The 26,321-nt window shown below is 38.3% G+C and overlaps 3 protein-coding genes across 7 annotated transcripts in view; 2 read left to right on the forward strand and 1 right to left on the reverse strand.

Annotated features, from left to right (window-relative positions):
- The window catches only part of TWF1 (twinfilin actin binding protein 1), a 23,785-nt gene extending 22,398 nt beyond the window's left edge, over positions 1–1,387 (forward strand). The window contains exon 9 of the mRNA XM_065048620.1: positions 819–1,387. Within this exon, the coding sequence (XP_064904692.1) occupies positions 819–836 (18 nt within the window). The 3' untranslated portion in view covers positions 837–1,387. The remainder of the gene's footprint in view (positions 1–818) is intronic.
- IRAK4 (interleukin 1 receptor associated kinase 4) lies at positions 146–13,568 on the reverse strand. Of its 4 annotated transcripts, none has more exons than XM_065048616.1 (12): positions 13,332–13,568; positions 12,274–12,443; positions 10,736–10,881; positions 10,243–10,440; positions 9,289–9,449; positions 8,523–8,587; positions 8,092–8,206; positions 5,912–6,021; positions 3,325–3,508; positions 2,453–2,515; positions 780–938; positions 146–693 (listed from the first exon to the last, which is right to left on the reverse strand). In XM_065048616.1, exons 2-12 carry the CDS (start codon positions 12,432–12,434, stop codon positions 661–663), a joined length of 1,395 nt encoding a protein of 464 aa, XP_064904688.1. In that variant the 5' UTR covers positions 12,435–12,443; positions 13,332–13,568; the 3' UTR covers positions 146–660. The 4 variants fall into 4 exon arrangements, with proteins under 4 accessions (XP_064904688.1, XP_064904690.1, XP_064904689.1 ...); XM_065048618.1 differs by lacking the exon at positions 13,332–13,568 and adding an exon at positions 12,797–12,914; XM_065048617.1 differs by lacking the exon at positions 13,332–13,568 and adding an exon at positions 12,718–12,886.
- PUS7L (pseudouridine synthase 7 like) lies at positions 12,567–25,097 on the forward strand. 2 transcript variants are annotated; one of them, XM_065048615.1, is made up of 9 exons: positions 12,567–12,665; positions 13,242–14,063; positions 14,725–14,884; positions 16,482–16,677; positions 18,306–18,404; positions 19,780–19,861; positions 21,249–21,526; positions 23,232–23,285; positions 23,926–25,097. In XM_065048615.1, the coding sequence occupies exons 2-9, from the start codon at positions 13,268–13,270 to the stop codon at positions 24,247–24,249; spliced, it is 1,989 nt and encodes a 662-aa protein (XP_064904687.1). In that variant the 5' UTR covers positions 12,567–12,665; positions 13,242–13,267; the 3' UTR covers positions 24,250–25,097. The 2 variants fall into 2 exon arrangements, with proteins under 2 accessions (XP_064904687.1, XP_064904686.1); XM_065048614.1 differs by lacking the exon at positions 12,567–12,665 and adding an exon at positions 12,844–13,022.
- Positions 25,098–26,321: the final 1,224 nt, after the last annotated feature.

Here is a 26,321-nt window from a genome sequence, read left to right on the forward strand (position 1 = left end):
TTTTGCATTTGCACTGCAAGATAATTTTGCTTGTGACTCCTTGAAACCAAAAAACAACCTGGAATATGCCTCACAGTATTTATTTGATTAAACCTAATCCCAAGAAGACTTCCCGAAGAATAGTCATGTTCACACTAATACGAACTCTCAAAATACTAAATATAAGTTTATTTTAAATTTGTACTACTATTGTATTTTCCCCCCAAAGAAAACAAATGCCATTTGTCTCTATTAAATTTTGTCTTCAATAAAGCAAGCTCTAGTACACTGGATCAGGAAAGCAATTTGCCAGAAAGACATTCTACCCTGTTGCTGTCACATGCCTTTGCAGCAGACATGCTTGATACTTGGAAATTAAAAGAACCAAATAGGTTCTAATATGGAAACACATTTAAAAGCTGTGGAGATGTACCAGTGCTGCAAGCTGTTAATGCAAAAAAGTTCTCTTATGTTGAGGGCCCAGTGGCTAAGGATATGTGAAAAGGCTGCTCACTTAACAGAAGTAACACAATGGTGACAGGCTAACAACACACCTTGTATGTAGACCAGAAAGTTCTGGAAAGCAGACAGGCTGATAATGTCACACTAAATACTAATAATATATTTGCTACTGGTGTCTACTCCATTTCAAAAACATTTGTGTATGCGAAGAAATATGTATCAAGTTTTTATCTCTTGTAGGTGCTGTTGGACCTGTAAGAGAACAGAAAGAACTACAAATAACTGATACTGTAACCACCTTCCCCCCACCCCCAGCTTTTACCTGAAAGATGACATACCATCTTAATATCTGGCCTTCTGTTTTTTTTCTCACTCAGACACTTTTCAGCAATTGAATACATTTTATGAACCGAAGGGGCATCCCAGTCGCTCATCTTTTCATCAACATAATCCTCAATAGTTGCTTCCTCATCCTCAATTTCATCTTTGATACTTAACTACAAGAGAGTTGGAACCACAGAGCAGATAACACTGTAAGCATCTGGACACTGTGTTCCACATAAACACTTTGAAAACTTGCTTTTGAGTGTTCATTTCTTTTCTCAACCACTTTTCTAGACAAAGAATGATGAAAATGGTTCAGCAGCATTCTTATTCATCAATATCTGCAGAAATAGCCTATAAGACTACAAATGGACTATACATTTGTATTATAAATTATGTCTTATTGAGTTAACACAAAACTGTAAAGCAGTTTTAAGCTGCATCATACAGCTTTAACTTCCTTCCAGTTTAAGGCTCAGTTTCTTAGTACTGTCTCTTTTTCTAGAGAAGCAGCATGATCAACATGAAGTATTTGTCTACTTAATAACCCACAAATATGCAAGCTTAAGTGTGAACAACTTGTTTTTTTGTCGATTTGATAAAGCCTGTTTCTGTAAACTAATGCCTTCTGTCTCCAGTGGCTCTTATAAGCTCTCCAGCACCACCAAACTTAAAATACATTATCTGTCATCACATATACTGTTTGAGGAATATCTCAGACAAGTCAACATGGTAAATGAAGAAAGAAAAAAGTCAGTGAATAGCGGCAGATCTCCTGCCTTCCTCTACGGGTCAGTCAGAAATTGCTGACTAACATTCAGCTTTCCCAAAATTTTCAAAGCTAAGGATGCCACATTATCTTGCCCTGAGGATTCTCTTTGTGCTCACAGAAGTATATTACAAAGATAAACTGTACCAGTCAAATCACACTTTATATTCCTTTCTAGATCCTATCTCTAAAAAAGCCTGCTTCAAAACCCCAAAAAACCTCAAGATTCAATTTGACAGGGATTGAGTTCTCCCAGGTTTTTACAGAGCTCAATATAGTAAGTATTATGCCACTCCAGAAGACATAGCTTGGAGGAAAAAAAAAACAAACTAGTACTAGTACACAGGTATTCCTATAGCGGTGGAAGAAAGTGATCTGCTGTGAAAGAGCATGGAACAAAGCCAATCCAAACCCCAAAGTAAAATATATTCTAGGAAACCTTGGACTAAGTAGTTCAGAATTTAATTTTAAGGCTAAATTCAAGGGCAGCCTTGTAAGATTTTTAATTTAAGAGTGTGAACTCAGACATCAGTTGCCTAATTACTAGACTGAATTACTCATTGAATAGTAAATAACAAAATTCATCCCACCCTTCACCCTGAAAAAAAGCCTTACATTTCAAACTTCCCTAAGGTTAAACACACAAGGTATTGTTTAACTATTAGTAAAGTTGAAGAGGATGAAAACTGACACAGGAATGGTAAGAATTATAAAGAACCATAAAGATACAACTGAGATGACTACTTCAAAATGTTCTGGTGAATGAGGAACTATGAGGGTATCTGGGTATAACAGGAGAACACTGATAAAGCATAAGGGTATTACAACAAGAAGCGGTACCGAAACAAAGAGAATGATGATTTCAAATAAAGTGAACCTGGAACAGGGCAAGGGGAGGAGAAAGCAAAAGGAACGTACCAGTAACTGTGGCTCCCGGTTTTCATCTACTGGAGGAAGACCCGTTATTATTTCCAGTAAGACCTAGGAGAAAATGAAGCATAGAGTAATAATAATCCTTAGCATATATACCATTTGCAAAAAGGAGCATGACCCCCAGTCTTTCAAACGAATGCTTACAGCAAAAACAGCTCTCTGTTTTTCCTACCTTTATTTTCATTAACTGTTATTAGCAGTGTTGTCTCTGAATTTCAACGCAAGTTTTTCTCACCCTACATTGTATTGATTCAAAGCAAAATGGAAGGATTTCCAAACCACTCAGACACAGTATCTGGCCCAACTTCCCACAAAACTAACTGCCATGAAGGAAGGGGTCAAGAGCAATTAGTCTTGGATCTATTCAGAATGGATTCATTATTCTCCCAAATATTAAGCTCCTGTCTTTTTTGTACTCAGCTTTAAGGCAAATCCCACATGGACATCATACTTTTAGTGCTTGAAAATAGGAAAACACACAAATCTGAAAAATTTGCTTTGAATATTATTTTCCAGCCTGAGTTACATTTCTTGCAATACTACGCAAGAACAATGTTCCACATGACTTCATACTACATTTAGCTAGAACTTGGAATGTTATTTTAGTCTGGCCTTTTGCATGCAAAATTACATTTTAATATAATTATTGTAATTATTAGCAAATTTAATGTTTTAGTCAGCATATTCAAATTATTTTAAACCTATCAAAGTTTAGAAACTACCTTAAGAGCACATACGTTGGGAAAAGGAGAAACGATAGATCAGAGTAGACTGTCTAATTTCAGGTATTCTTGATTGTGTATGCTTTTATAATTAAAAAAAAAAAAGGAATGTACTGTTTCCCACATTCTACTTACTACTCCAAAACTGAAGATATCAGATTTAGGTGTTATTTCTCCTCGCAGAGCTTCAGGTGCCATATAGGCTGCTGTTCCAACAATTCTTTCAGTCATGATTGTTTGTGTGAATGTTACAGATGCTCTTGCAAGTCCAAAGTCAGAAATTTTGGGCATATATGTATCAGTTAATAAGATATTTGCACTAGGGGAAAGGGAAGGAGAAAACCAAAAAAGATAATTTTCCAAACCAGTAGAGATATATTTATTTGTTATTCATGTAACAAAATGTAAGAGTTAATTTTGTTGGAAGTTGCTCAATTTCAAAATTAATTGCTCTATTATAATCCAGAACTGGCTACCCGGATCCACACGTATTTTTTCTTGTGCATGTATGCAAAAGCAAACAAACAAAAAACCCAGAAACAAGGACCCCATCCCCCCAATCCTACAAATTCAAAAATTTCCTATAAGGCACCAGTTTTGTTACACCCATGTTTTGGATCTGAATATTCTTTAAGAAGAGAATACTTATTTCTGAACAACTGGTACTGGGTGACAGTACAATTTTTAACTAAATTCCTACTCAGAACTAACAAAAGCAGATTTTTATGTGGATTATTTAAGACTATGTCAACCATTACGAATTCCCATGCTGAATGAATACTAATACACTCAGTCTTCTTTTGGAAGAGCAAGAGAAAACTTTTTAATGCTGGAATAACATATGTGCTGTGTTTCCACCTGATCTCCAGCTTCTATTTCCTTTAAAAAAACCCCTGAATAACGAAGCTCAACTAAAAGACCTGAATGCTTTCATAAAATACTAACTGGGGTGAATTACAGTATAAATCTTCTACTGTTTTTCAAACTCGTAGCACTTGGAACTATTTTAAAATAATTTAACATTTCTGTAACGCTCCTCCTTTTCTGACCCCCTTAATGGAACCATAAAATAATCACATAATCACAACATGTAACAGTTACCACAGACAGACATTTAACTTCCCCTTCTTGTTCACCAAACCTTTTTAAAAAAAAATAACACATCTAAGTAACAACAGATCACTTGCTATTAGAACTGCTGTAAAGAGTGTTAAATATAAGACCACTGCAGAAGGCCAAACACTAGCAGAAGCACCATCCACCAAACAGTTTCATATTTAAAGCTCAGCTTCGAAGATTTATGAAGTTGTGATTCTGTTCTTTCTGAGCTTCTTACCAACTCTAGTCAAGCCCAAAGAGTGGTTGCTTTTTTTGATACACCAGAAAGAGCACAACAGAAACAAGTTTAACTGCAACTGTTAAGCTTCAAGAGATAAATGAAAGATTTCAAGTGTATAACCAAGCCAAAAAACTATTGGTAGCTCAGCTCAGAACACCCATTCAATCATGTCTCCTCTGGCCTACAGAGAAGCTCTTCTGGTGCCTGTGGAGTTATGAGTTGCTTCCACACGCCACAGCAAAATGAAGACCAAAGTAAATCACTTTAGACGTCTGCTCATGTAAGTTTTACCTGGGAGCGGCATCACTATTAATAACACCACCCAAATTTATTGAACTAGTCACACTACAAGTGCAAGAGGTTGCAAAATGGAATCCAAAAGAAAAACACAAAACAAAACCCAATCCTGTAATATGGTCAACTCACAGCAGTTAGAAGGGTAGAGTAGCAGAAGGTAAAAAACGCGTCCCTTCCAGTCATTACACTTGTCGAGAGGCTTAGCAGGGAAGAAAGAAGAAACAAATTGTCAAAGCAGCAAGCACATTCTACGAGGAGGCTGAAGCAAAAGCTTGTTCCTCACAAGCTGGAAGGCCACAAAGCCAAAGTGGTCGACATTTAGCAGAATTGCCAGAAGCCAGGAAGTCACTGAAACATTCATCCGTGACACACAGTCAGTTGTCCCTTCTTAACCCACTGAAGGTGTAACACATCTGGGGCTCTTCTTCAAAGATTTGGACTGCTTGCATGTTTAAAAAAAAATAATTAAAAAAAATATCAACACAACAAATGGCATCCAGGAAGGGAAAACAAAATGACAGGAACAAAAACACTATAACAAAACCTCCACCTTTTCTGAGCTCTGGTATCTCTAGCAAAAAATTCTGGTATAACAAAAAAGTAAACATACATTATCCTTGAAAAACCCTGAACTTCATAAACCTGACTGAAGTAATTTTACTGTCTTCATAGCAAACTGCAGTAAATCAAAGGAGATACTCTGAAGAAATGTTTTAGGAAAAAAAAAAAAAATAGGTGGGTTTTAGTCTGAAAAATTCCCCGTTTATAAAGTCATTAACAGCTTTTTCATTTGCAGCAGTCATGAAAGAATAAGAATTCTAGGTGTCCTCGCAGCACTCAAATAACTATTTGATAATAACATACTACAATAGCCTCATAATTATCTTCAGATGTCTGTACTGGTCACGTCCTTGTGGCACAGACAAGATTACCGTGATGGATGTCACTTGCAGAAAAGATTGTGCCCTTGAGTGAATCAATGCCTCTTACAGTTTGTTCTCTGTAAAACAACTTTAACAGAGGGAGAATTAAAAAAAAAAAAAGAGGGGGGGAAAGAGGCAGACAGTGTTAGTCAGCAGCATTTACCTTTTGATATCTCTGTGAATATGATTATTTTCATGCAAAAAGTTGATGCCATTTGCTGTACCTTGAACAATTTTACATCTTGTATTCCAAGAAATTGGTGGAGTGCCATCCTTGAATAAGAAGGGAGAAAGAAGCAAGTAGAGGTGAAAATCATACATAATGTATGCTCACATAAAACAAAACATAAAAAATGACCACAGAAGAGAAGTCAGTTTTTTCTGTGTTTTGTGGTTTTCAAGTAAATAGTTAAAAAGACTAAGAGTATAAATTTCTTAATTTACTTGGGTGGAAATACATGCATTTGTCACATTTCAGTTCCCCTGGATTTTACCTTAGATTACTTTACCCATTGCAAGTGTTCTTGATAATGTCAGACTCTGAAACTACAAGGCCAGCTGCACTGCAAAAAAAATAAACTACCTGTACCTACCACACATTCCACTCTGTACCAACACTGATATGAGAGCCTTCCAACAAAGCAAGTAATTCAAAGCAGTCAACAGTTTGAGAAAAATCTTCCACTGTTTCAGGATTTACCCATTTTAAGCATTTAGCTTGATTCATGATACTGACTAGACTTTAGAAGTGAGAACACCTACACTTCAAAACTACTTCGTAATCTTGACAGTGGACAAGGGAATAGGATCAGAGTATCTCATCATTATACCACCTCCTTCACCTGCTCCTCAAAGTCCAGAAAAGATGATGTTAAGCAAGAGTCCATGCTTCAAACACATCCAGTGAAATCACAAACTGAAGTTATTGGCAAGAACACATTCTGTAAGCACACTGTTCACGTATTCAACTGTATCAGAAAATTCTTTCTGATTTATTGATTCTGATTTAGATTCTTTATAGTTTATATCACAAGTCTGTCTCTTCCTTGTAAAGGCGTCAGTTATTTCTACTTTAGCTATCAATTACCACCAATCTTTTAAGCTCACTTGATGATAATGGCCAAGGTTCCATGGATGAACATTTTAATATACATCCTTGTCAAGTACTGCTCATTTCTACAGATAAATTTTACTTAAGGCAGTGCAAGGTTAAGTTTCTCTTCTGCACTGATTCAATTAAAAAAAAAATAAATTAAAATTGCACACGTATACGTGCGTGCAAGCAAATCACACAAACCAACCCGAGACAGCAGTACTACCAAACATACCCAGTCCTTTCCCCAGCCACTGCTCTCATTCTCCTCCTAACACCAGTTCTTTCCTGTTGGGGTAGAAGTATTTGTGCAGCCTTGCAGAGGAAATGCCTCCATGTGAAAATTAAAGATATTTTTCAACTAGTATTTTTTTGGCTGATCCAGCCAAAACCCTGACTGATCCCTAATCCGGCTCTTTCTCCAACTACTAAATGCTTGAACCACTACAATGGGAAGATCAGCGAAACAACCTTTTTTTAAGGTTTAATGGCATGAGGAGCTGAGGTGGCATCAGTTTAAAACGTTCACCAGATTACAATCTCAGAAGCGGCATTTACTTTGTATAAAGCAGAATTTTTAACTCCTTCAACAAACATGGACGCTCATCTACTTAGTTCTGAATTTGCTGCTTACTATTAGTACCACTCTAACAAGCAACTGTTTGTCCTTCATACACAAAGCTGCCCCCTCAAAAGCAAAGCAACTTATTATTTGTTAAAGGTCAAGGACAGAACATACATCATTTGATCAGAAGAAAGTATTGCATTTACACCAACTACCAATTAAAAAAAAAAAGGATTTCTCATTTATTTAGGCACTTTGGAAAGAGACACGCAGCCTATGAACATTGTGTTATAACCACTATCACAAGGGCAATGAACAAAGGGCAATTTCACAATGCAGAATCTCAAGAACTACGAGAGAAGACACCAATGTCAGGAGTGGGAACAACACTGCAGCACCCTCTGGCTCTGCGCCACACAGGCACAGCAAGTCCAGGCTCCTGTGCCACTTCAGGTACCAGTCCATGACATTGCATTGTCTGCCTGCTTTGACTTTAATGAGTCTAAAACATTTGTATAAAATGTTACTGGAAGAATACTTGTTACCACATTTGTCTTCTAGCACAAGGAACTAAGCAGTAAAAGATCGTTTGGCCAGTACAGTTCAGTAGCATTACAAAGATATTTCACAGATATCTATACTTTAGCAAAGTACGACAACTGGAAGCTAGAAATATTTTACATACCAGACAAGCAAGTCTGTCAAGCAATGAACCATTGGGCATGTATTCATACACCAGGCACGGCTGAGCACCATCACTTGAGAAACCAAGCAATTCTACTAGATTCTCATGCTTACACCTACAGCAAAAAAAAAAAAAATATTCTATTAATGTATGCTCTGAAAGACTCCCAACATGCAAGGAACATACAAGGCAGAAGGAACTTAATCCCCAATTACTTGTTCCAGCCCTACTGCCCATAGCCAGGTTTTTGCAGTGGTGTTTTCAAATGTACAAAATACAGTCATATTGTATATGAAACATTCTCACTTAACAGAAAATCTTTTAAGTTATGCTAGAAAGACAAAAATAAGGGATTACACTAGCTAATGCATTATCTATCAACTCAGATTCCCATAGAAAGCTATAACAACATCATATAACACCATACTCACTTTGCCATAATTTTTATTTCTTGATCAAATTGCTGTTTCAAGTCCTGAACACTAACATCAACCATCTACAAAAGGAAGTATTTGGTGTTAATACTGCTGACCATATTAGAGTGCACAGTCATTCATTTAAAAAAAAAAAAATTTGGAATTGTAAGCCTTTCTTCAGATGAGTTACCTGTAACAACTAAACTTTTCACAATACTCTTTTTTACTCTACTCAAAAATAAAGTATCAGAACATGATTTTTAACTCCTTGGAACACAATACTATTGGACAAATGGATCTGGTTACAGCACAATCACCAACTTACTAGTTTTATTTCACTGCAGTTACCCACTAATAGCACTCACTCATTATAAAATTAATTGTTCACACAAACCATTGGTTATGATGACTAAAATTATGTGGCAACACCTACTTAGCTTGTGAATCGTTCATCTGATTCTGAAAGGGAAACCTTCCAAAGACCCCTTCCCTTCTGCCACTTCTTGTCTGTAGGAGAGGAGGGAGGGGAACTGGGGGGAGGACTCTGCTCTTCCAGACAACTTGCCTGAGCCATTCAAAGAAGAGCTACAGAAAAGTCAACACTCATCTCTGCTGACAGCACCACCTCACACCACCCATGGGACTGCAGCACAAGGTGCTCAACCCGACTAATGCTAACGAGGTTAAACTTTTTGAATTGTATAACTGAACACTTTCCACAGATAAGTCTATTCTACAAAGTACACCACCATTAAAAAGAAAAATAACCAGGATAACTCACAGCAATGAGCTTCTTGACAGCCACATTTCTGCCATTGATGTAGCCTTTGAACACAATGCCAAAGCCACCTTCTCCCAGTTTATTACCTCCAGCTGATTCTGGTCGCACATCAAAATTGTTTGTAACAGTTTCCAAGTCATGAAAGCAAAAACTATGGAAATCTGAAAGACACATTTGCCATTTATCACAACTATGTTTTCACTTACGAACAAGTGCATTGAATCAATTCTCTGCTTCAGTTCTATTAAAGCAAAAACTTGCTACCATGCAAATTCTGACATAGCGGAGCCCTACTTCCGGCACTGTTATGAAGACACCGGAAAAAAAAAATGTAATGCAGATAAATAATTATCCATGCCTAATTTTTTTCACAACTGGCACTGTAGCAGCCTTCTGATTGTACTTTTTGCTAATACTTGTAATATAGGCAAAATAAGTTAAATGTGCAACAGAACACAAAGAGCACCACACTATGTCAGATGTAAAAATTGCATCATGCTTCTGGCAGCAACCCAAAAATGGAACTTCAAGAAGAAACAGACCAATCATACACTTCCATATAATGCTTTCTTTAAACATATTTCTCCAACACTCTTATCATTTACGACATGGAAAATCTGGCTTTAAAACACAATAAGCTAAACAATCTATAAAAATCAGTATCTAAAAAGGGCAATAGGATTATGTACAGCACAAAATAAACTGCACTTTAATTATAAGTCAAGTTTTCCACCATGGTGTCAAGGTGGAACTTGTATTTAGACACCTTATTACCCAGGCTAAATCCACAGTCACACAGAGCAAGAGCAAAAAAGCAAGATACCATTTCCTATAGATGCACCAAGATGGGAATACAGACATTACTCTAGTGGATTCCTATGATTTATTTCACATGGGGTGAAGGACAGATCAGCAAAAAAGATTGTACTGAAGTCTACAAAACAAAGTGCCTACCTGTGTTACTAGACTGTGAGCTGCTATTTTCTTGACTTAAGTAGGAAGGAGCTGAATGTTGCTTCTCAGTACTTTGAGCTAAAACAGGCTTTACAGATGCCACTTCTTTTTCCTGTATAGGCAGTTCTTTCTCATGTATAGGCATGGTTTCCTGTGAAGAAAGAGGTAATGTAACTTCTTGTGGCATCCTTACAGCTTCTGAAAATGGAATTTAGAAAACGTGTTAACTGTATTAGGAATCACAAAAAACAAACAGTATTAATACCAATATTGATTAAGATTAGGAGACACATAAGCACCATGAGAAGGTTATATACTGCAACCATATGTAAACTGTAGGACTCAAAACATACTAAGTTAGTACAAATAATGGAAAATACATTCACTTTCAGCTGTTTCAACCTAACCCTTTCTGATTTTTGAATTACTGTGAAGCTCTTTAACATCTTGGAAACTGAGAACACAGTACAATATGTAAAAGAGTAACAGTTACCTGGAACCAAAAGGCGTGCTGGTGCTAGGAATTGATTCCTAATCAGCAAATCCACTAGATCACCAACAGTGCAGTTTGTTGTTCCCCAGTCATAAAGCAATTCACATGTGGGGCTCTTTCCCATTTGTACAAATGCCTCAAATCTCCTTAAAAGATAAATTAAGATCAACATTAAACCAAACAACCAACCTCATGAACCATAAAGAAAGGAGGGAGATTAAAGGAAAATACACTAAAAAAAAAAAACCCAAAAAACAACCCAAAAACCTAATACCCCCCCCCCCCAAAAAAAAAACAAACAACAAAAACAACAAAAAAACAACACATGCACCACAAAAAAAAGCCCACAACCCCAAAACAGCAGAATATACTGAGCTATACTGCACAGTTATTTGCAAATGCAGCTAAACCAATCTAAATAAATTAAAACTTGGGGAAAAAACCATGGGATATACAGGAAAAAAAACTCGGGGACCAATACAGATAGATGGCTTCAATATTTTGCCCAGAAACCACTATACATTTACACACAGGGCCAACAGAGGAGAGAATGCCAGGGAGAGACAAGGTGGTGAGAGCCAGACCAAATGAAAAAAAAAACATTTTTTCTTCCATGTGGAATTCTTACTTCATTTGGAGTATTTCAAGATGGGCATTAAGCGGAAATTGAGATCCATTATTCTAACAGATTTATTATTATTATAGAGAAACAAATGAATGCTAACATCACTGGATGTTAGCCTAAGATGAAAAGCAAGATATTTAAAATCTCATAACCTTTGAAATCGCTTAAGTATTCAACAAGCTCTTTAAGCAACATGGAGTTAACCGAGAAGTCATTTCAGCAGTATTTCATTAACTAAAAGGGACGGGACATTTTCCTGAGAACAGTGAACTAGGAGTTAGTCCTGTTGTCTCCTGCGCTGTTCTTGTGAGAAGATGCACAATGAAGTCAATGTTTACCAGTCTCTAGGGTACAGAGAGTCACACAGCCACTGCTGTACCACTAAAAATACATAGGTCTGTGGCTCTGATTAACACTAATTTCCTTAGTCAATTTTCTTTGGCTATAGCTTGTCTGAAAATTGAACTACAGAAAAATTTGGAGTAATTACCCTGAGTTCCCCAAGGAAACGCTACTCCAAGATGTAAGTACCTACTGGCACACAAACTGCAACGAGTTACAATCACAGAATGGCTGGGGTTGGAAGACACCTCTGGAGATCACCTAGTCCAACCCACCTGCTACAGCAGGTTCACCTATAACAGATCACACAGGAATGTGTGCAGGTAGAAATGTCTCCAGAGAAGGAAACTCCACAACCTCTCTGGGCAGCCTGTTCCAGTGCTCTGGCACCCTCAAAGTAAAGAAATGTCTCCTCATATTCAGATGGAACCTTCTGTGCTTCAGTCTGTGCCCATTGCCCCTCATCCTATCACTGGGCACCCACCAGTGAAGTTACAATAATGGGATGGACAGCAGTATTCATGTTAAACACAGACAAACAAGGTTATGCTATGTGACTTCTATATAGGACCTTATATGCATTTGGCTGTATCTGTTTTCGCCAGATGGGTCAGTTATATCGGCTGCTAATTTTTTCCACCCTTCCTGGGGATCGATGAAGTCCGCCAGCCGCCTCACGAGCCCGTAGCCGAGGCAGCGCACGTACGTTGAGGTCGTTACGGGCTTGTTCATCTTCAGCTCCTAGAACAAAACCGGGGCCGTCAGCGTAATTCCTCGCCAGGGCCGTGACGAGCCTGGAACACGCCAGGCCCGACACCGCGACCGCCTCTCGCCCTGCCCGACAGCGGCCGCCACTGGCCCCCTCCTCACGGCTCCGCCCGCCGCTTCCCGGCTGCCCAGCGAGGCCCGGCCCACCATGCCACGGGCCGCCCGCCGCGGCGCAGCTCCCGCCCGCCGCCTCCGGTAGGTGAGCGGCGTCTCCCCCGGCCCCAACCACCAGCGGGATCCGCCTCACCTCACTGCACTGCACTGCACTGCACCTCGCCTCGCCGCTTCCTGGCGGTGGCGCCCACGCCCAGCCCCGCGCGCCTTGCCTCACGCCAGGTGTCCCCGCCGCATCACTTCCCCTTTAAGAGGGAACGATCCAACCCCTGATGGCGCTGGCGTCACCGGCACAGCACGGCGGCTCCGTAAGGAGAGAGCGGCCTTCCCATAGGCTGCCCGGGAGATGCCCCGCCCCCTCCGGCGCGCCCCATGGCTGGCCGGGGGGGACGGAGGAGATAGCTCTTCCTCTCTTTCCCCGCGCGCCTGGAGGAGTTGGTACCGTCCCTGCGCCCCTTCCCCCGTGGGGACGTGGAGTGGGTCTTGGCGCCCCCTGGCGGCGCTGCCGGGGGCGGGGGCGCGTCGAACCAGCCCCTCACGGCCGGGCGGGTCGGGCGGGAGCGGCGCCGGCGCCCCCCGCTCGCCTTTTCTTTAGTAGCTGATGTTACTTCTTGTCCCGCCTCCCTCTCCCATGTGTTTCATTTCCTCCCCTGGCAGGTGCGGCGGTGTCTGGCCGGGCAGCCATGCTCCCGTCCCTCAGCCACCTGACCCAGCACACCGGCTTCCGCGGCACCATCAAAAACTCACCCAGCGACTTCGTGGTGACAGAAATCCCCGTGCCCCAACACTCGGTTAGCGATGACCAGGCTGAACCGCTTCAGAAACCCAGCGAAGTGCCGCCAGAACGAAGCAGCCCGTGGCTGCAGCCACCCAAAAAATCGAGGACGGAGCCCGCGGGCCTTGAGGGTGAACCTGACCCGAGAACTGGCCCGGAGGGAGCCAGCCCCTTGGATTCCTTGCTGGGCAAATCCACGAGCGAACTGCTTGATAAATTCGCCCGTGACCTGAAGGACGCGTGGGACCTGGAAAGTGGCGGCGATGCTGGCGCGGGGGGGTTCTCGCTGGGGCCTGTGCTGGACAAGAAGGATCGAGCTGGTCTGCACAGCGCTGTCAGGCAGAAATTCCCCTTCCTGGTCACTGTTACGAAAGGCAAGGAAATGATTGTAGAAGGAAACGCTGATTACAGAGAACTTCGTCAGTTAGTGTCTGAAAAGGAGACCAGTGCTTTCTTTAAATTTTTAGATGCAAAGCTAGAAAATTCTACATTTTCTTTTGAGCCTGATGGGAACAAAGAGCACAGAAAAGTAGTTCACCATTTTATCAACAGAAAATTTGGAAAACTTTTAGAAACAAAATCTTTTACTGTGACAGATGTCAATGATCAGCCAAAGATGTCAATAATGGTAAGATTTCGAGAAAAAAGTTGGTCCAGAAAAAGGTCTGCTGATGGTTTCCAGGAAAAACAAGATCTTTATACAGGTAAATATTACATTTTTTTAGTGAAAGTGTCAGGCTTTGTGGTGTTCTTTAGTAAGACTGAAACTCAGAATCATTTTTGTATGATCTATAGGCCTGGCTGACCCATTGTTTTTGCTGAAATAAATAATTATTACTGTGGTATAGTTATATCACTGGAGAATGAGATCAATGAATCAAGTTTTTGCAGTGATTTTACATAAACTCTTCAGTGATAATAGTTACAGTTCTTTTGGGTGTAGCACTAACTCCGTGTTATTCCCTTGTGTTAGCTTTCCCTTGAAAGTAATTGGAGGATTCTAGAAGATGCGATGCAGACAAGTTAGTAAGGTCAAATTTGACTTACGATCTCATTCATTAAAGCAGTTGGTTTCTGATATAGACAATGTTTCTAGCAGTAAGTCACTACGTGTTCGTTGAATTGTATTGCATTATATCAGGTACTATTTCTAAGAGCAGCAGGGATTTCTGGGTGCTCTAAGAGTGTTGTGTTCTGTGTTTTTCAATATTGAAAGAAAAAAATGTAAAGTCCAATTTCCTTTAGTTTTGTGGGGTGGGAGGACTGTTTATTTGCAGTTTCTATGCTATTATATTTGGAAGGGAACAGAGCACCTGTACGATTTAGAAGTGCAAATTCCTAATAATTCTGAGATGATTGTTTCAGGTTTCACCCTTCAGAAAGAAAATCTAGAAACACTAGAAGCAATCGGTTTCTTGGCTGCTGAACTTGGTGTTCTTCCTTCAGACTTCAGTTATACTGGCATCAAAGACAAGAAGGCTGTTACTTACCAGCCTATGGTAGTGAAGAAGGTGACTCCTGAAAGGTACATACAATATGGGTGCATTCAGTTTAACACATATTTTTATATGTTAGTAAGTATCAATCAGCATGAGATGAACTTCGGAAATGATGTGTCTTCTCCTGTATTAGAGCACAGTGGAAATGGCTTTAATATTTTGTAGCTTTAGGGAATGTACAGCTTAGTGCTGAAATCCCCCAGTGTTGGAATTTATGCCTTTCTTTGTATTTTTCATAATACAAATATACTATATCGTCTGGCACAGTATCTTTCTAATTCATGCTCATGGGATCCACTTTACAATTTCTTAAGTAGCTGGAACCGAGAAGAAGCCTGTACTATGTGATGCAACAGGTTTCAGTGTGCTATCGAAGTGTTGTCTTGTGGTCCATAGGCAACAACTTACAAGCTTGATATAGCTACAAAACTAAAGTAAATAATTACAAATATACTTGGGACAGATGCTGTCTTTTAGTGGTAAGTATCGACTTCTGTATTGTCCAGCTTAGAAACATGAGACTAAATAAAGAAAATATCACCAAACCTGAGGGCAGAAAATACATTCTGAATAATACAGTAATACAAGATGTCAATAATAGAATACATGCCTTCCTTTTCCTCGTGTGTTTTTTGTTGTTGTGGTGGTTTTTGGTTTTGGTTTTTTTTTTCACTCTCTAGCCAATTCAGTGGGTAAAAGATATTTACTAAGTTCTGCCATAATAGCAGTAAAAAAACAGACCTTAGTTCTTCCTCAGCTTTAACTTTCTAATGGGTTTTGGCCTTAGCAACAAAGTAAACTTTACAAATAAAGCTTTTAGGATTTATTACTAACATATATCAATAGTAAAATTCCACTGCATACTGCACTGTCAGGCCAGTTGTTCAAGTGATAATTAACAAAACTTTGCATTAATGTTTGATGATTAAGCAAAACAGTTAAATGCTTCCAAGCCACCAGCATAACAGGGAAAAGAAATAATTTTTATAAATACATGATGTATAAGGTTATTAAAATATTGCTTAGAATGTAAGCTTTTATGCTTTAAGTTTCCTTTTATTTGAATGACTATTACTTACACATAAGAACAAAGACATTGAGTGGATACTTTAAAGGGTAAATACTTGAACTGTCAGCTGTGTTTCCAATTACAAGCATGTGCAAGCGTAGCCAGAGAATCAGTGTGCTGAGTTTGTTTTTGTTAAGGCTGACCAAGAAAGAGCAATTATGTTTTGGAATCTGCAGAGCACATTACTTTTTCTTTCTTTTTTTTGTTTTTTAAGAGAGGCAGATTTTTACGACTGAATATTAAATTACTTGTTTTTCAATAAAACATGCAAAATTCGGTGCAGTTGCCTTGAGAAAGTTCAGTGAATTGCTTCATTCCAATATCTGTCGAGCTACAGAATACAAGTGCAAATGAAGCAAATATTTTTAAATTATTTCTGGTCTACAAGTTGTAAAACTTATATCTCTCCATTTGATTTGTTTTTGTCATAACAATCTGTTTTAACTTTTTTTTTAAGTGTTTTTAATTATAATGCAAAAGTGAAGACGACCTTATTAGAAGTTAGATAGCTTTAGTAGAGGATGGTTCATAATTTCTCCCAATTATTTATGCAGGTTGAAAGAAATTGGGAGCAAAATGGAAAAAAAGGGCATGAGAATACACAACATACATTCAACATGCAAGCACCTCAGACTTGGTCAGCTGAAGGGAAATCACTTTGATATAATTGTGAGGGATCTCAAACACCACAGTCATGACCCTTCTGCAGATCTGAAACAGAGAATATCTGAAGCAATGGAAAGTGTTAAGGTAAAAAAGCCTCATGGTTGCCAATATGAACAGAGTTTTAATTCACTGCTGTAAAAAAAAAACAAACAAAAAAAAGGTACTTTTAAAGAAAATGCTTGTAATAGCACAATAACAGCCCTATTTCCCAGTTCCGATGCATTTCGCTATTTTATGTCTTTCCTGCGTTACTTAAGGAATCGGGAGTAAAGCTGCTTTCCAAAGAGGGACCATAAATGAATTCATTCTGTGTTACACACTGCAGACCCCAGAGTGGTGTGGCAAGACAGACACAAAATGTGGTAGCCAGTGAGGATGGATATATGAGCTATTGCTGTACAGAAGTGATGTGTTTTGTTGTGGCAGTTGACAGGGTGAAAGAATATAGTTATATGTGTCAACTCGTTGGCTTTTTCAGTCGTGTGAGGAGCATACATGGTCAGCTTGGGGCAAAAACTTTCATGGTATAAATACACGTGAAATGTCCATAGCAGACAAAGAAGATCCCCTGAAATTCAGTGGATTCATTGCTGTTATCTTTAGTCCCCGAAGAGAACCCCATCATCAGACGTTCTTAAACCACTGTGAAAAGTAAAAGCAAATAATGGAAAGGAAATCTTTAGGTATTCTGTACAGCAGCCATTTTCTATCCCTAAGTAATAACCATGATACAAATCAGTTTAAGATGATTAATCCAGGAATAAAGACTTGAATGAAAGCTACCCAATGTGCAAAAGGAAAATACATTACATGTATTTTGGAAATCAATTTTATTTTGAAAAAATCATTCAGTTGGTACTTCAGTGTTTTTCTTTCTCTGTGTCATCTGATTTTTTTGTTTGTTTTGCTGTTTGGAAAATGAATACAAATTCCTATGATTGTGTGTCTTGCTTTATTTGATTTAGCTTACTGGTCAGATGATGAATGACAAAACCAGCATGTATGTTAATCCAAAATGTGCATTTCTTATCTTCCATGAAAACAATTGTGTGTGAGAGCAAGGTTATATAACTTGAACTGAATCACCATTTCTGAAACAAATACTGTATGTTTTTTGCTTGTCTACTCCATGCATACTTATTATTTTCTATAAAAGGTTGTTCTCATTGGATCACATGGCTGTTATTTTACTGCCCACATGTGACCTAGAACTCATCAGACTTAAAATCGCAGTTAGAAGAAGTGCTCACTCTTGGTCTTTACTATTTTAATAATAATACTACAAATGATCTCATGTGGAAAGAGATTAGTATTTTTAAGAAAAATGTGCAGTGGTTGCAGTTCATTATGTGTGCTATACAGCATTTACTTGAATAGAGATTTAATAATTTGGTGCATATAAAAAGCTCAATTACTTTGACTTCAGCTGTAGTTGTATATAGCTATATAGAAATAATTTTGTTTCATTTACCTATTTTTTTCATGAAAGTGAAGGTTATGATAGAACTTGATTGACTTCTTAGATGTTTCTAAATTACATGCTAAAATAATGAATCATGAGTTAGGAATTTGTTACATGTTACTTGTAAATAAAAAAACAGTTTCTATGCACTTTTGATTTAAATGTAGGTGTATGTGTGTTGTACATTTAGTCTTACTAATTCTACCTGCTGCTTTCATGCTTTTAACATGTTTATTCTTTATCATTCTAGACAAAAGGTTTCGTTAATTACTATGGACCTCAGCGATTTGGACAGGGACAAAATGTTCAGACAGATCAAATAGGATTGGCTTTACTGAATGAAAAAATGGTATTTTAATTTTGTAATTTAAGTGGTTACTGTCAAGTTAATTTCACGTTACTGCTGCAATGTCTAGTGCTAGAGTTGACCTTCCCAGTGAACAATTTCATTTGTGAGATAAATCCATATGTGTGCTGAAAGTAATTGCCAGATCAGTTTTTAAAACAATATAAGCATGAAGATCTTGACGCTGAAACAAAAACTCTCTTTTACACAGCATGTGCAGCTGTAAATATTTCTGGAAGTGATTTTTCTGTCTGTGATTGGTATGTGATTGTGATCGTCATTATGCCACTTGGCAGGAAAGTGGCTGCATTCTTACAGGGTTTGAACACTAAAATGAAGCAATCTTTATACAGTATTTATTCATGGTCCTGATTGCCTCCTAACTTGCAGCCTTTTTATCCTGCTGGGGGTCTATATGGATAAAAATGTCACAAGATATTACATGGGATCATATGAAAGGATTTTCTTTTTCAATTCACCAGTAATGTATCTGCAATATAGAAGAGATTGCTGCTTTCTATTATTCCTTGGCTACTTTCCGAAACTCCTAGTTCTGAGTGATTGCTCCCATGTAAGCTAAGGAGAGCTTATTTCATAAATAATAATTCATAAGATAAGAGTCTCATACTTTTCAGTGTCTATGGGATAGTACTTGGCACAGGTCTAAAACAGAATCAGACACTACAAAGTCAAATGATGACTTGAGTATCCTTTTCTTCTAACTGATTCTTAACTCAGTTACTTTTTAATTTAAAACATGTAGGAACTACTGCTTATGTTAAAAATGTGCCAGTATGTGCTTGCACAGTCCAGTACAGAGGGGGACAAGAGCTATATGTCACAGGTGGGGACAAGAGCTAGCGATTTTTGTGGCTCCACTGGTGTTGCAAGTAGCAGAGGTTAATGTAGTGTTTTCCCTGTCACAGTGTCATCTAACCTATTACAAATCAGTACAAAAAAGAAAGATTGTTGTGTGTGAGACTGGTGGAAAGTGTTGAATCTAAATTTTGCTTGAAATATGCAGGAGGGAAAGAAGGAGCTTTCTGTTCAGGATAGAACAATGGCATTACAGAGTGGAGAAGTTCTAACTGGATGTTCAGGAAGAGTGACTGATTTCTAATAGAGCTTTGAAAGCCGTCTTCTGTCTTTAGTCTTCTTTCTTCAGCCTGAGAAGGAACACGACCACAGTGGTTTGCTGTTCAGTGCATCTCCTGTGAAAGGGAGAATATGACTTTGACTTTAAAGAGCTGATGCAATTTTGAGGGCTTCCAGAATATGTTAACACAGAATTGGATGCACGTTTGTCGGATCAGTTGACAAATAGTTATATTTAAATGCAAAAAAAGAAAAAATTAAAAAAAAATATTGTTTTTTAAAGGTGAAAGCAGTGAAATTGTTCTTCACACCTGAAGATACCGATGACCCTGTAAACAATGCAAAAAGATACTTTCTTCAAACTGGTATGTCTAGTTACATTATCTATATATTTATTCAGGGTCAATATTATGAGGGAATAAGGTCTTGCTGCACAGAGAGATACTTTTTATTTTGTTGCTGCTTTATACCACTTACTTATTCCACAGAACTCGGTGGAGCTCCACAGTTAAAAATTAGATAAGCATGAGGCCCTAAATGTGTGAAATAGTGGAAAACTAATGTATGTCAGGTGCAAGACAGTATAAAAAACTACTGAATAGTATAATGCTGTAAAAGGCTAAAATAATTTTATCAAAGGAGTTTTAGCCTCCTTCCATCTGTCTGCTTTTGGAACATAAATTTCTCCTTCCTAATAAAGAAAACGTACAGGAATGAGGTACCCACCTCATACTCAGCACTTAACACACATCAGCCTCTAATTTTCTGAGATTTCTATAATAATCTTGGCTGTTGGTTTTTGCACCTTTGAGCTTTTCTTTTACATCTCTTTAATTATGTATCTCTTCCATGCTTTCCTGTGATCTACCTTTTTTCTGACTTGAACTAAAATTTAAAAAAAGATTTGTTAGAGTCAGAAATGTGCCGAGTAAAATTCTCTCTTTGTTGTACTTATTGTTTTTATCATTCAACTTAACTTTCTCTCCAAAGCTAAAAATTGAAATTGCTCTTGGCTTCAAATATGTTTATTTCTTTTAAAATATTCCACATCTATTAGCCTGCTTATCACTGTAGATTGACAGAACAGATATGATATATAGCTTCACAAGACACATACCTGTTTAATTTCACAAAAACCATAAGATTAATCATTCTGTGCTGTACATTGCTGTGTGATGCATGGAAAGACATTCATGTGGGCCCTGAAAACAGCTGCTTGCCTTTTCCCAAGAGCAAAAGGTAAAAGGCTACGCGAAAGGCTTTGTCAGATAATCACTTGTAATGAGAAGATATGTAAACCGTAAAATTATGAATATGCAATATTTATATAATGTAGTTCAAATCTGATTAAATGTATTTCATCTTGGTGCAGGCTCAGACTTCCCAGTGGCCAGTATAATTCATACCTTTAAAATAAAGTTGTGGTTTTTACCCACTGTGAAATACATGTTCTCAAATTATGTGAAGCAGAGGCTTAATGTTCTTTTATAGCTTGTTTTTTACTTTCAGTTACCTGATCTAAAAAAAACCCCAGCAGTGATTAAGTAAGTTTTGTGTAAGACTTGATAGACAGTGTAAGATTAAACTTGTCTAACATGACACATTGAAGGAAAGGGAATAATAACCTAAAAGTCAGCATGAAGAGGTTAGACTGGCAACTACCTGATTATTTCATCTTAAGTGTATTTTTTCGTGACAGGTAGTACTTGAAAAATCAGGGATTACTTATATGGTTATTTTTGTTTATATCAGAAGATGCAAAGGGCACACTCATGATGCTGCCAGAATTTAAAGTGAGAGAGAAGATGTTGCTACGAGCCTTAAATCGCTATGGTGTAAATCATGAAGGCTGTACCAAAGGATGGCTCAATATTCCTCATTCCATGCGCATATTCTATGTCCATGCTTATTGCAGTAAAATTTGGAATGAAGCAGCATCATATCGGCTGAAGATTTATGGTACGGAAGTTGTTGAAGGTGATCTTGTCTTGCCAAATGAAAATGATGAAAGCGTTTCCCTGAATGACAAGGTGAGTCTTCACAAAATAGTTCTTGTAGAAAATAAAAATAGCTTCTTGCACTTGAATACATGCTCAGACATACTGTAATGCTTTTATTTTGGTTCATTCATTAAAATATTTAATATGAGTGACAAAAGTGAAAAAAGTGATGTAGCTTTTTTTGGTTTACCATAAGTAGACATATAAGCTAGATTTATATTAGCAGCTTTTATCTGTTCTAATTGTTCATTTTATTCAGGTGAGAAGAAGAAACAGAATGTCAGAATTGGTTTACATAAAAATTTAGCCAGCATGGTATATAATGCTGTCCTTAGGATCTAACCAGGTGTGCCTGTGTTATCACACAGGGTAGATCTGAGGCTTGCTCTCCAGGTCAGACCTTCCCATTGTATAGGTATGAAGGAGTGTAAGCCCTTGGTGAAAGGTGGCCTCAGGCTGAACTGGTAATCTCATTGCAGCTGCACAGTCAAAGCAGTTTAGCATGGTTTCACTTCTGCAGGCAATTAAAACAGATTGACAGTGGGTCTAAATGGTTAGCAGTTGTTCAGAAAATGCAGCAGTCTTCTTGGGAAAGGAGTGAAGGAAAAGGGAGCGCTGCTGCTCGCCCACGGCACAGCCTGGGTGTTGTGCATGGAGCCATGGGTGGGCCAGTGAGCAGAACCCAGCAGTGGAGTCTCTGGTCCCAGGTCTCCACATGAAGAAGTCTGTTCTGAAGCCATCTCTTCGTTCACGGCTAGCATACCTTTTTCTTCTTGTGGAAACAATTGAGTCTCTTCTGCCAGGTAGCAAGTGATAGGACAAGAGGAAACAGCCTCAAGTTGCACCAGGGGAAGTTTAGATTGGATATTAGGAAAAATTTATTCACTGAAAGGATTGTCAGGCAGTGGAACAGGCTGCCCAGGGAAGTGGTTGAGTCACCATCCCTGGAGGTGTTTAAAAGATGTGTAGATGTTGCACTTTGGGACATGGTTTAGGGGTGGGCTTAGCAGTGTTAGGTTGGTGGTTGGACTCTATGATCTTAAAGGCTTTTTCCAACCTAAATGATTCTATGATTCGATTTTTGTCCTGATCATCAGGTAAAGCATAGAATTTTGCAGTATTTTACTGGATAATAAACAGGGGTGTGCAGAGATAAAATGCAGCTCATTTATTTTGAGTGAACATTTACAAATTTGAAAGCAAGAGCACTTGAAAGTTACTGAATAACTTCCAGTCCCTGTAGAGTAGCTTCTGTTTCCATTGTGATTTTTCTTCAACAATATTTTTGAAAGTAAATGTTAATAAAACAAGTAGATCAAATAAAATGAAAAGCAGAGTTACCAAATTCAGTATTGAGTTATTGAGTTTAATATAGATATATTCCTATTTAATATAAAACATTTTTCTTAGTATTTATGCTTTTGCTGAGGTAGCACAAGATTGCATTGGCACAGTTAACTTCAAACTCAAAGAAAATGAGTTTGGAGTGATAGTTTGCTGATTAGTGGTAGCTAGCATCAGTAAATATTTAATGCAACGGCATTTACCAGTAAACAGAATACTTTATATTAAACATCTCTTCTTTTTTTCATACCTGAAATAGATTATTGTCCTCGTGGTAGTCAAATAACTTTAGAATCTTTTATGAGTCTGGGAGAGCAGTGCATAATTCCTAAAATAGAGTATAAGTTTCATTAAAAAGAAAAAATTAAATTCTTCTTAAATGTGTTTTCAGGTTCATGTAGTCACTGCTTCAGAAGAGTCAGCCAACAAATACTCTATAAACCAAGTAAGTCTGTATGAAAAATTCTGAGTTGTTGCTCTCTTTATTTTATTAAAATTTTTCATTTTAAAAATAATATGATTAAGTTAACTGGTATGGTCTTCTTCCTTGCCAGAATGCACATTAAAGAAAACACATATGAACTCATTTCCACTGTCATAACAAACAGGAGGAAAGAATATTTACTTTGTGATGAAAAGAAGTACAGTGTCATTTGCAGTATGGCAATATTTATCTTGAAGCTGAATGTAAATACTTTGAAATTGTTTTCAGTCTGTTGGGAAAAACATTCAAGAGCCGTCGATGTTCTAATTTTTGAAGATACAGAATGCATGGCTGTGAAGTCTTACATAGACATCTTAGTGTCTTTATTGCTTTGTCTTTCCCAAGAAGCAAGAAAATTCATGTTAGTATATTTCTAATTTGTTTTAGGAATCATAATGCATTGATTATTTTTTCTGCTTTAATTATATCCAAGATACCTGCCTTGCGCGGCTTTATTTCACAAGAGAATCTGCTGTTTTATTAATTCAGGCCCCAAACCACAAGATTTAGGCAGATTTAAAATTGTAATTTCATTTATTTAAAAGGGAATTGGTGGGCTTTGTTTCGCATATGTTTGTTGTTTTATTTTTTTTCTTTGAAGGTTGTTCTTCCAATGGTGGGACACAGTATCAAGTATCCCAGTAATAAAGTTGGGCAGTGGTACCATGAAAGGCTTTCTAAGGATGAGCTGCAGACGTGCAAATTCAGAGTGTCTCCATTACAGCTGAATATACCTGGATGCTACAGACTCATTGTGAAAAGTGTTCAGAATCTGTCATATTTTTTGGAAGGTAGTGAAAAAGGAATTGAGAATGAAGACAACCACTTGAATGAATCAAGAGTCTCTCTTCATATATCATTTGACCTTGATCCTTCATGTTATGCAACAGTCTGTCTGAGAGAAATAATGAAATGTGACTTTTAAGATTCTGGTTAATGAAATTTTTGCAGGAATATTATAAAATTGTGGTATTTTATATATAATGCAAAGAAAATAAGGCTGAATAACAGATTCAAGTCAGGGACAGGAAAATTTGTAGACTGAGATTCATACTGATTAGAAAAAAAAACCACCAAAATATTTTAGAATGTTCCAAAAACATTCCAAACCCCAAATGCAAACCCTTGAATGGACTGGAGTAGAACCACGTGTTATGCCAGGCGGGTCTAACGGAACTTAAAGAAGCCATGGGTAGCAAGCATGAATTTCATATTTGAATAGACATCTAACCTGCAAAGTTAAATCCTGGAAAAAATGTTTGTAGCAAACAAATGTATCTCTTACCTCATAACCATATTTTTAAAAATTATTTATAAATGCTGTTCAAGCAATCATGTTACAAGTTCGCAGCCTACAAGTACCTAACTGAAAAGATGCTATACTGAGGTTCACTAAATACATTGTGTTCAGGCCCTAAGTGTTAAAAAGTAGAAGTCCTGAGTCAACAATGACAAGTCATCTTGTACTTTATCAGACATCTGATGAATCCTCCAACTTAAATTAATGCTAATAATTCCAGCATTAAGTAGTTCATGGCTCTTAGTGCTAATTAGGTAAGTAAGATGAGGTGAGTAACGTAACTGCAAAACCATTTATAATAAAACCAAAACATTGTTTTATTGTTTATGGGATGCAAACTCTATTCCTGTTACCGTGAAGCCTTTTGGTAGCAAAAAAAAAAAAAAAAAGAAGTTAATGGAACTTTCCTGGAAAAAAACCTTTTATATTTTTTTCTTAATTAAAAAAAAAAAAATCTTTTAACTGTGATAAAATGAGTAGATTTGTGAAAAAGGCGAAAGCAGAAAATGTTGTTTACCTTGACTTTAACAAAGCATTTGCACTGTCTGACAATATCCTTGAAACCAGGTTAGGACGTTATGGTCTGGATGGGTGAACAACCAGATTGGTGAAAAAGTGATGGGATGATGAGGCTCAGAGAGTGGTGGTTAATGGGCCATACCCCACCTGGAATAAGTACCACCGGGGTCTCTCTTGGGCCCATCCTGTTTAATGTCTTTATCAGTGGCCTGGAGGAGGGGTTGGAGTTTACCCTCATCCAGTCTGCAGATGACCCCAAATTAAGGGAACAAATGGATCCTTTGGAGGATCAGACTGCCCTTCTGGGTAACCTAGACATGACACACTGGAGAAACCAGCCAAGGAGAATATTATGACACACAGTAAGGACAAGTGCAATGCAACGTGTTGCCTCTGGGAAGGAAGCACCTCTGAGCAGGCCAGGCTGGGGAGCAGCTCTGTGGGAATGGCCCTGGGGGCCCAGTGGGCAGCTGAACATGGACCAGCCCTGTGCCTTGGCAGCAACGGTGACCAGCAGCCTCCTAGGATGTGTTAGCAGGGACAAAGCCAGTACATCAAGGGAAGGGATTATGTCTCATTTTTTCAGCACTTTTTAAACCACGTTTAACTTGTATATCTAGTTTTGTTCCCCAGCACAAGAAAGACATAAAAACCCTGGAGCAAGTTCAGTGGAGGAATTCCAGTCTATGAGCAACCTGATCTAGTTGCAGATGTCCCTGCTCATTGCAGGGGGGTTGGGCTAGATGAACTCCAAAGGTCCCTTCCAACCCACACTATTCTATGACTCGAGGACTGAAGCACTTGCCATTTGAGGAGAGGCTGAAGGAACTGGGCTTCCTCAGCCTGGAGAAGAGAAAGCTTGAGGAGGAACCAAGAGCAGCTCCCCAGCACCTATGGGGAGGTTAGCAAGAAGATACAGCCAGGCTTTTCATAGTGGCGCATGGCAGGAGAACAAGAGACAATGAGCTTAAATTGAAATGAGGGATCCAGATTGGTTAAAAGGAAATACTTTCCAGCCCTGAGGCCAGTCACGGAGTGGAACAGCCTGCCCAGAGGCTGCGCAGTCTCCATCTGAGGAGGTTTCCCGGACCCAACAGGATAAAGCTCTGAGCAACCTGATCTGAGCTCAGGGTCAACCCTGTTTGGTGGAGAAAGGTGGACTGGAGACCAAAGACCTC

The sequence above is a fragment of the Columba livia genome, chromosome 1 (assembly GCF_036013475.1).
Source record: "Columba livia isolate bColLiv1 breed racing homer chromosome 1, bColLiv1.pat.W.v2, whole genome shotgun sequence".
NCBI classification, from domain to species: domain Eukaryota; kingdom Metazoa; phylum Chordata; class Aves; order Columbiformes; family Columbidae; genus Columba; species Columba livia.

Excerpts from the sequence above, each read along its gene's own strand:
- IRAK4 (XM_065048616.1), bottom strand. The coding sequence starts at position 12,434 with ATGAACAAGCCCGTAACGACCTCAACGTACGTGCGCTGCCTCGGCTAC. Across the intron at positions 9,450-10,242 it reads CTCACAGTCTAGTAACACAG|ATTTCCATAGTTTTTGCTTT; the intron begins GTAGGCACTTTG and ends TGTGTCTTTCAG. Across the intron at positions 694-779 it reads GAAGGCCAGATATTAAGATG|GTCCAACAGCACCTACAAGA; the intron begins GTATGTCATCTT and ends GTTCTCTTACAG.
- PUS7L (XM_065048614.1), top strand. The coding sequence starts at position 12,857 with ATGGCGCTGGCGTCACCGGCACAGCACGGCGGCTCCGTAAGGAGAGAG. Across the intron at positions 13,023-13,241 it reads CCGCGCGCCTGGAGGAGTTG|GTGCGGCGGTGTCTGGCCGG; the intron begins GTACCGTCCCTG and ends CTCCCCTGGCAG. Across the intron at positions 21,527-23,231 it reads GCGTTTCCCTGAATGACAAG|GTTCATGTAGTCACTGCTTC; the intron begins GTGAGTCTTCAC and ends ATGTGTTTTCAG.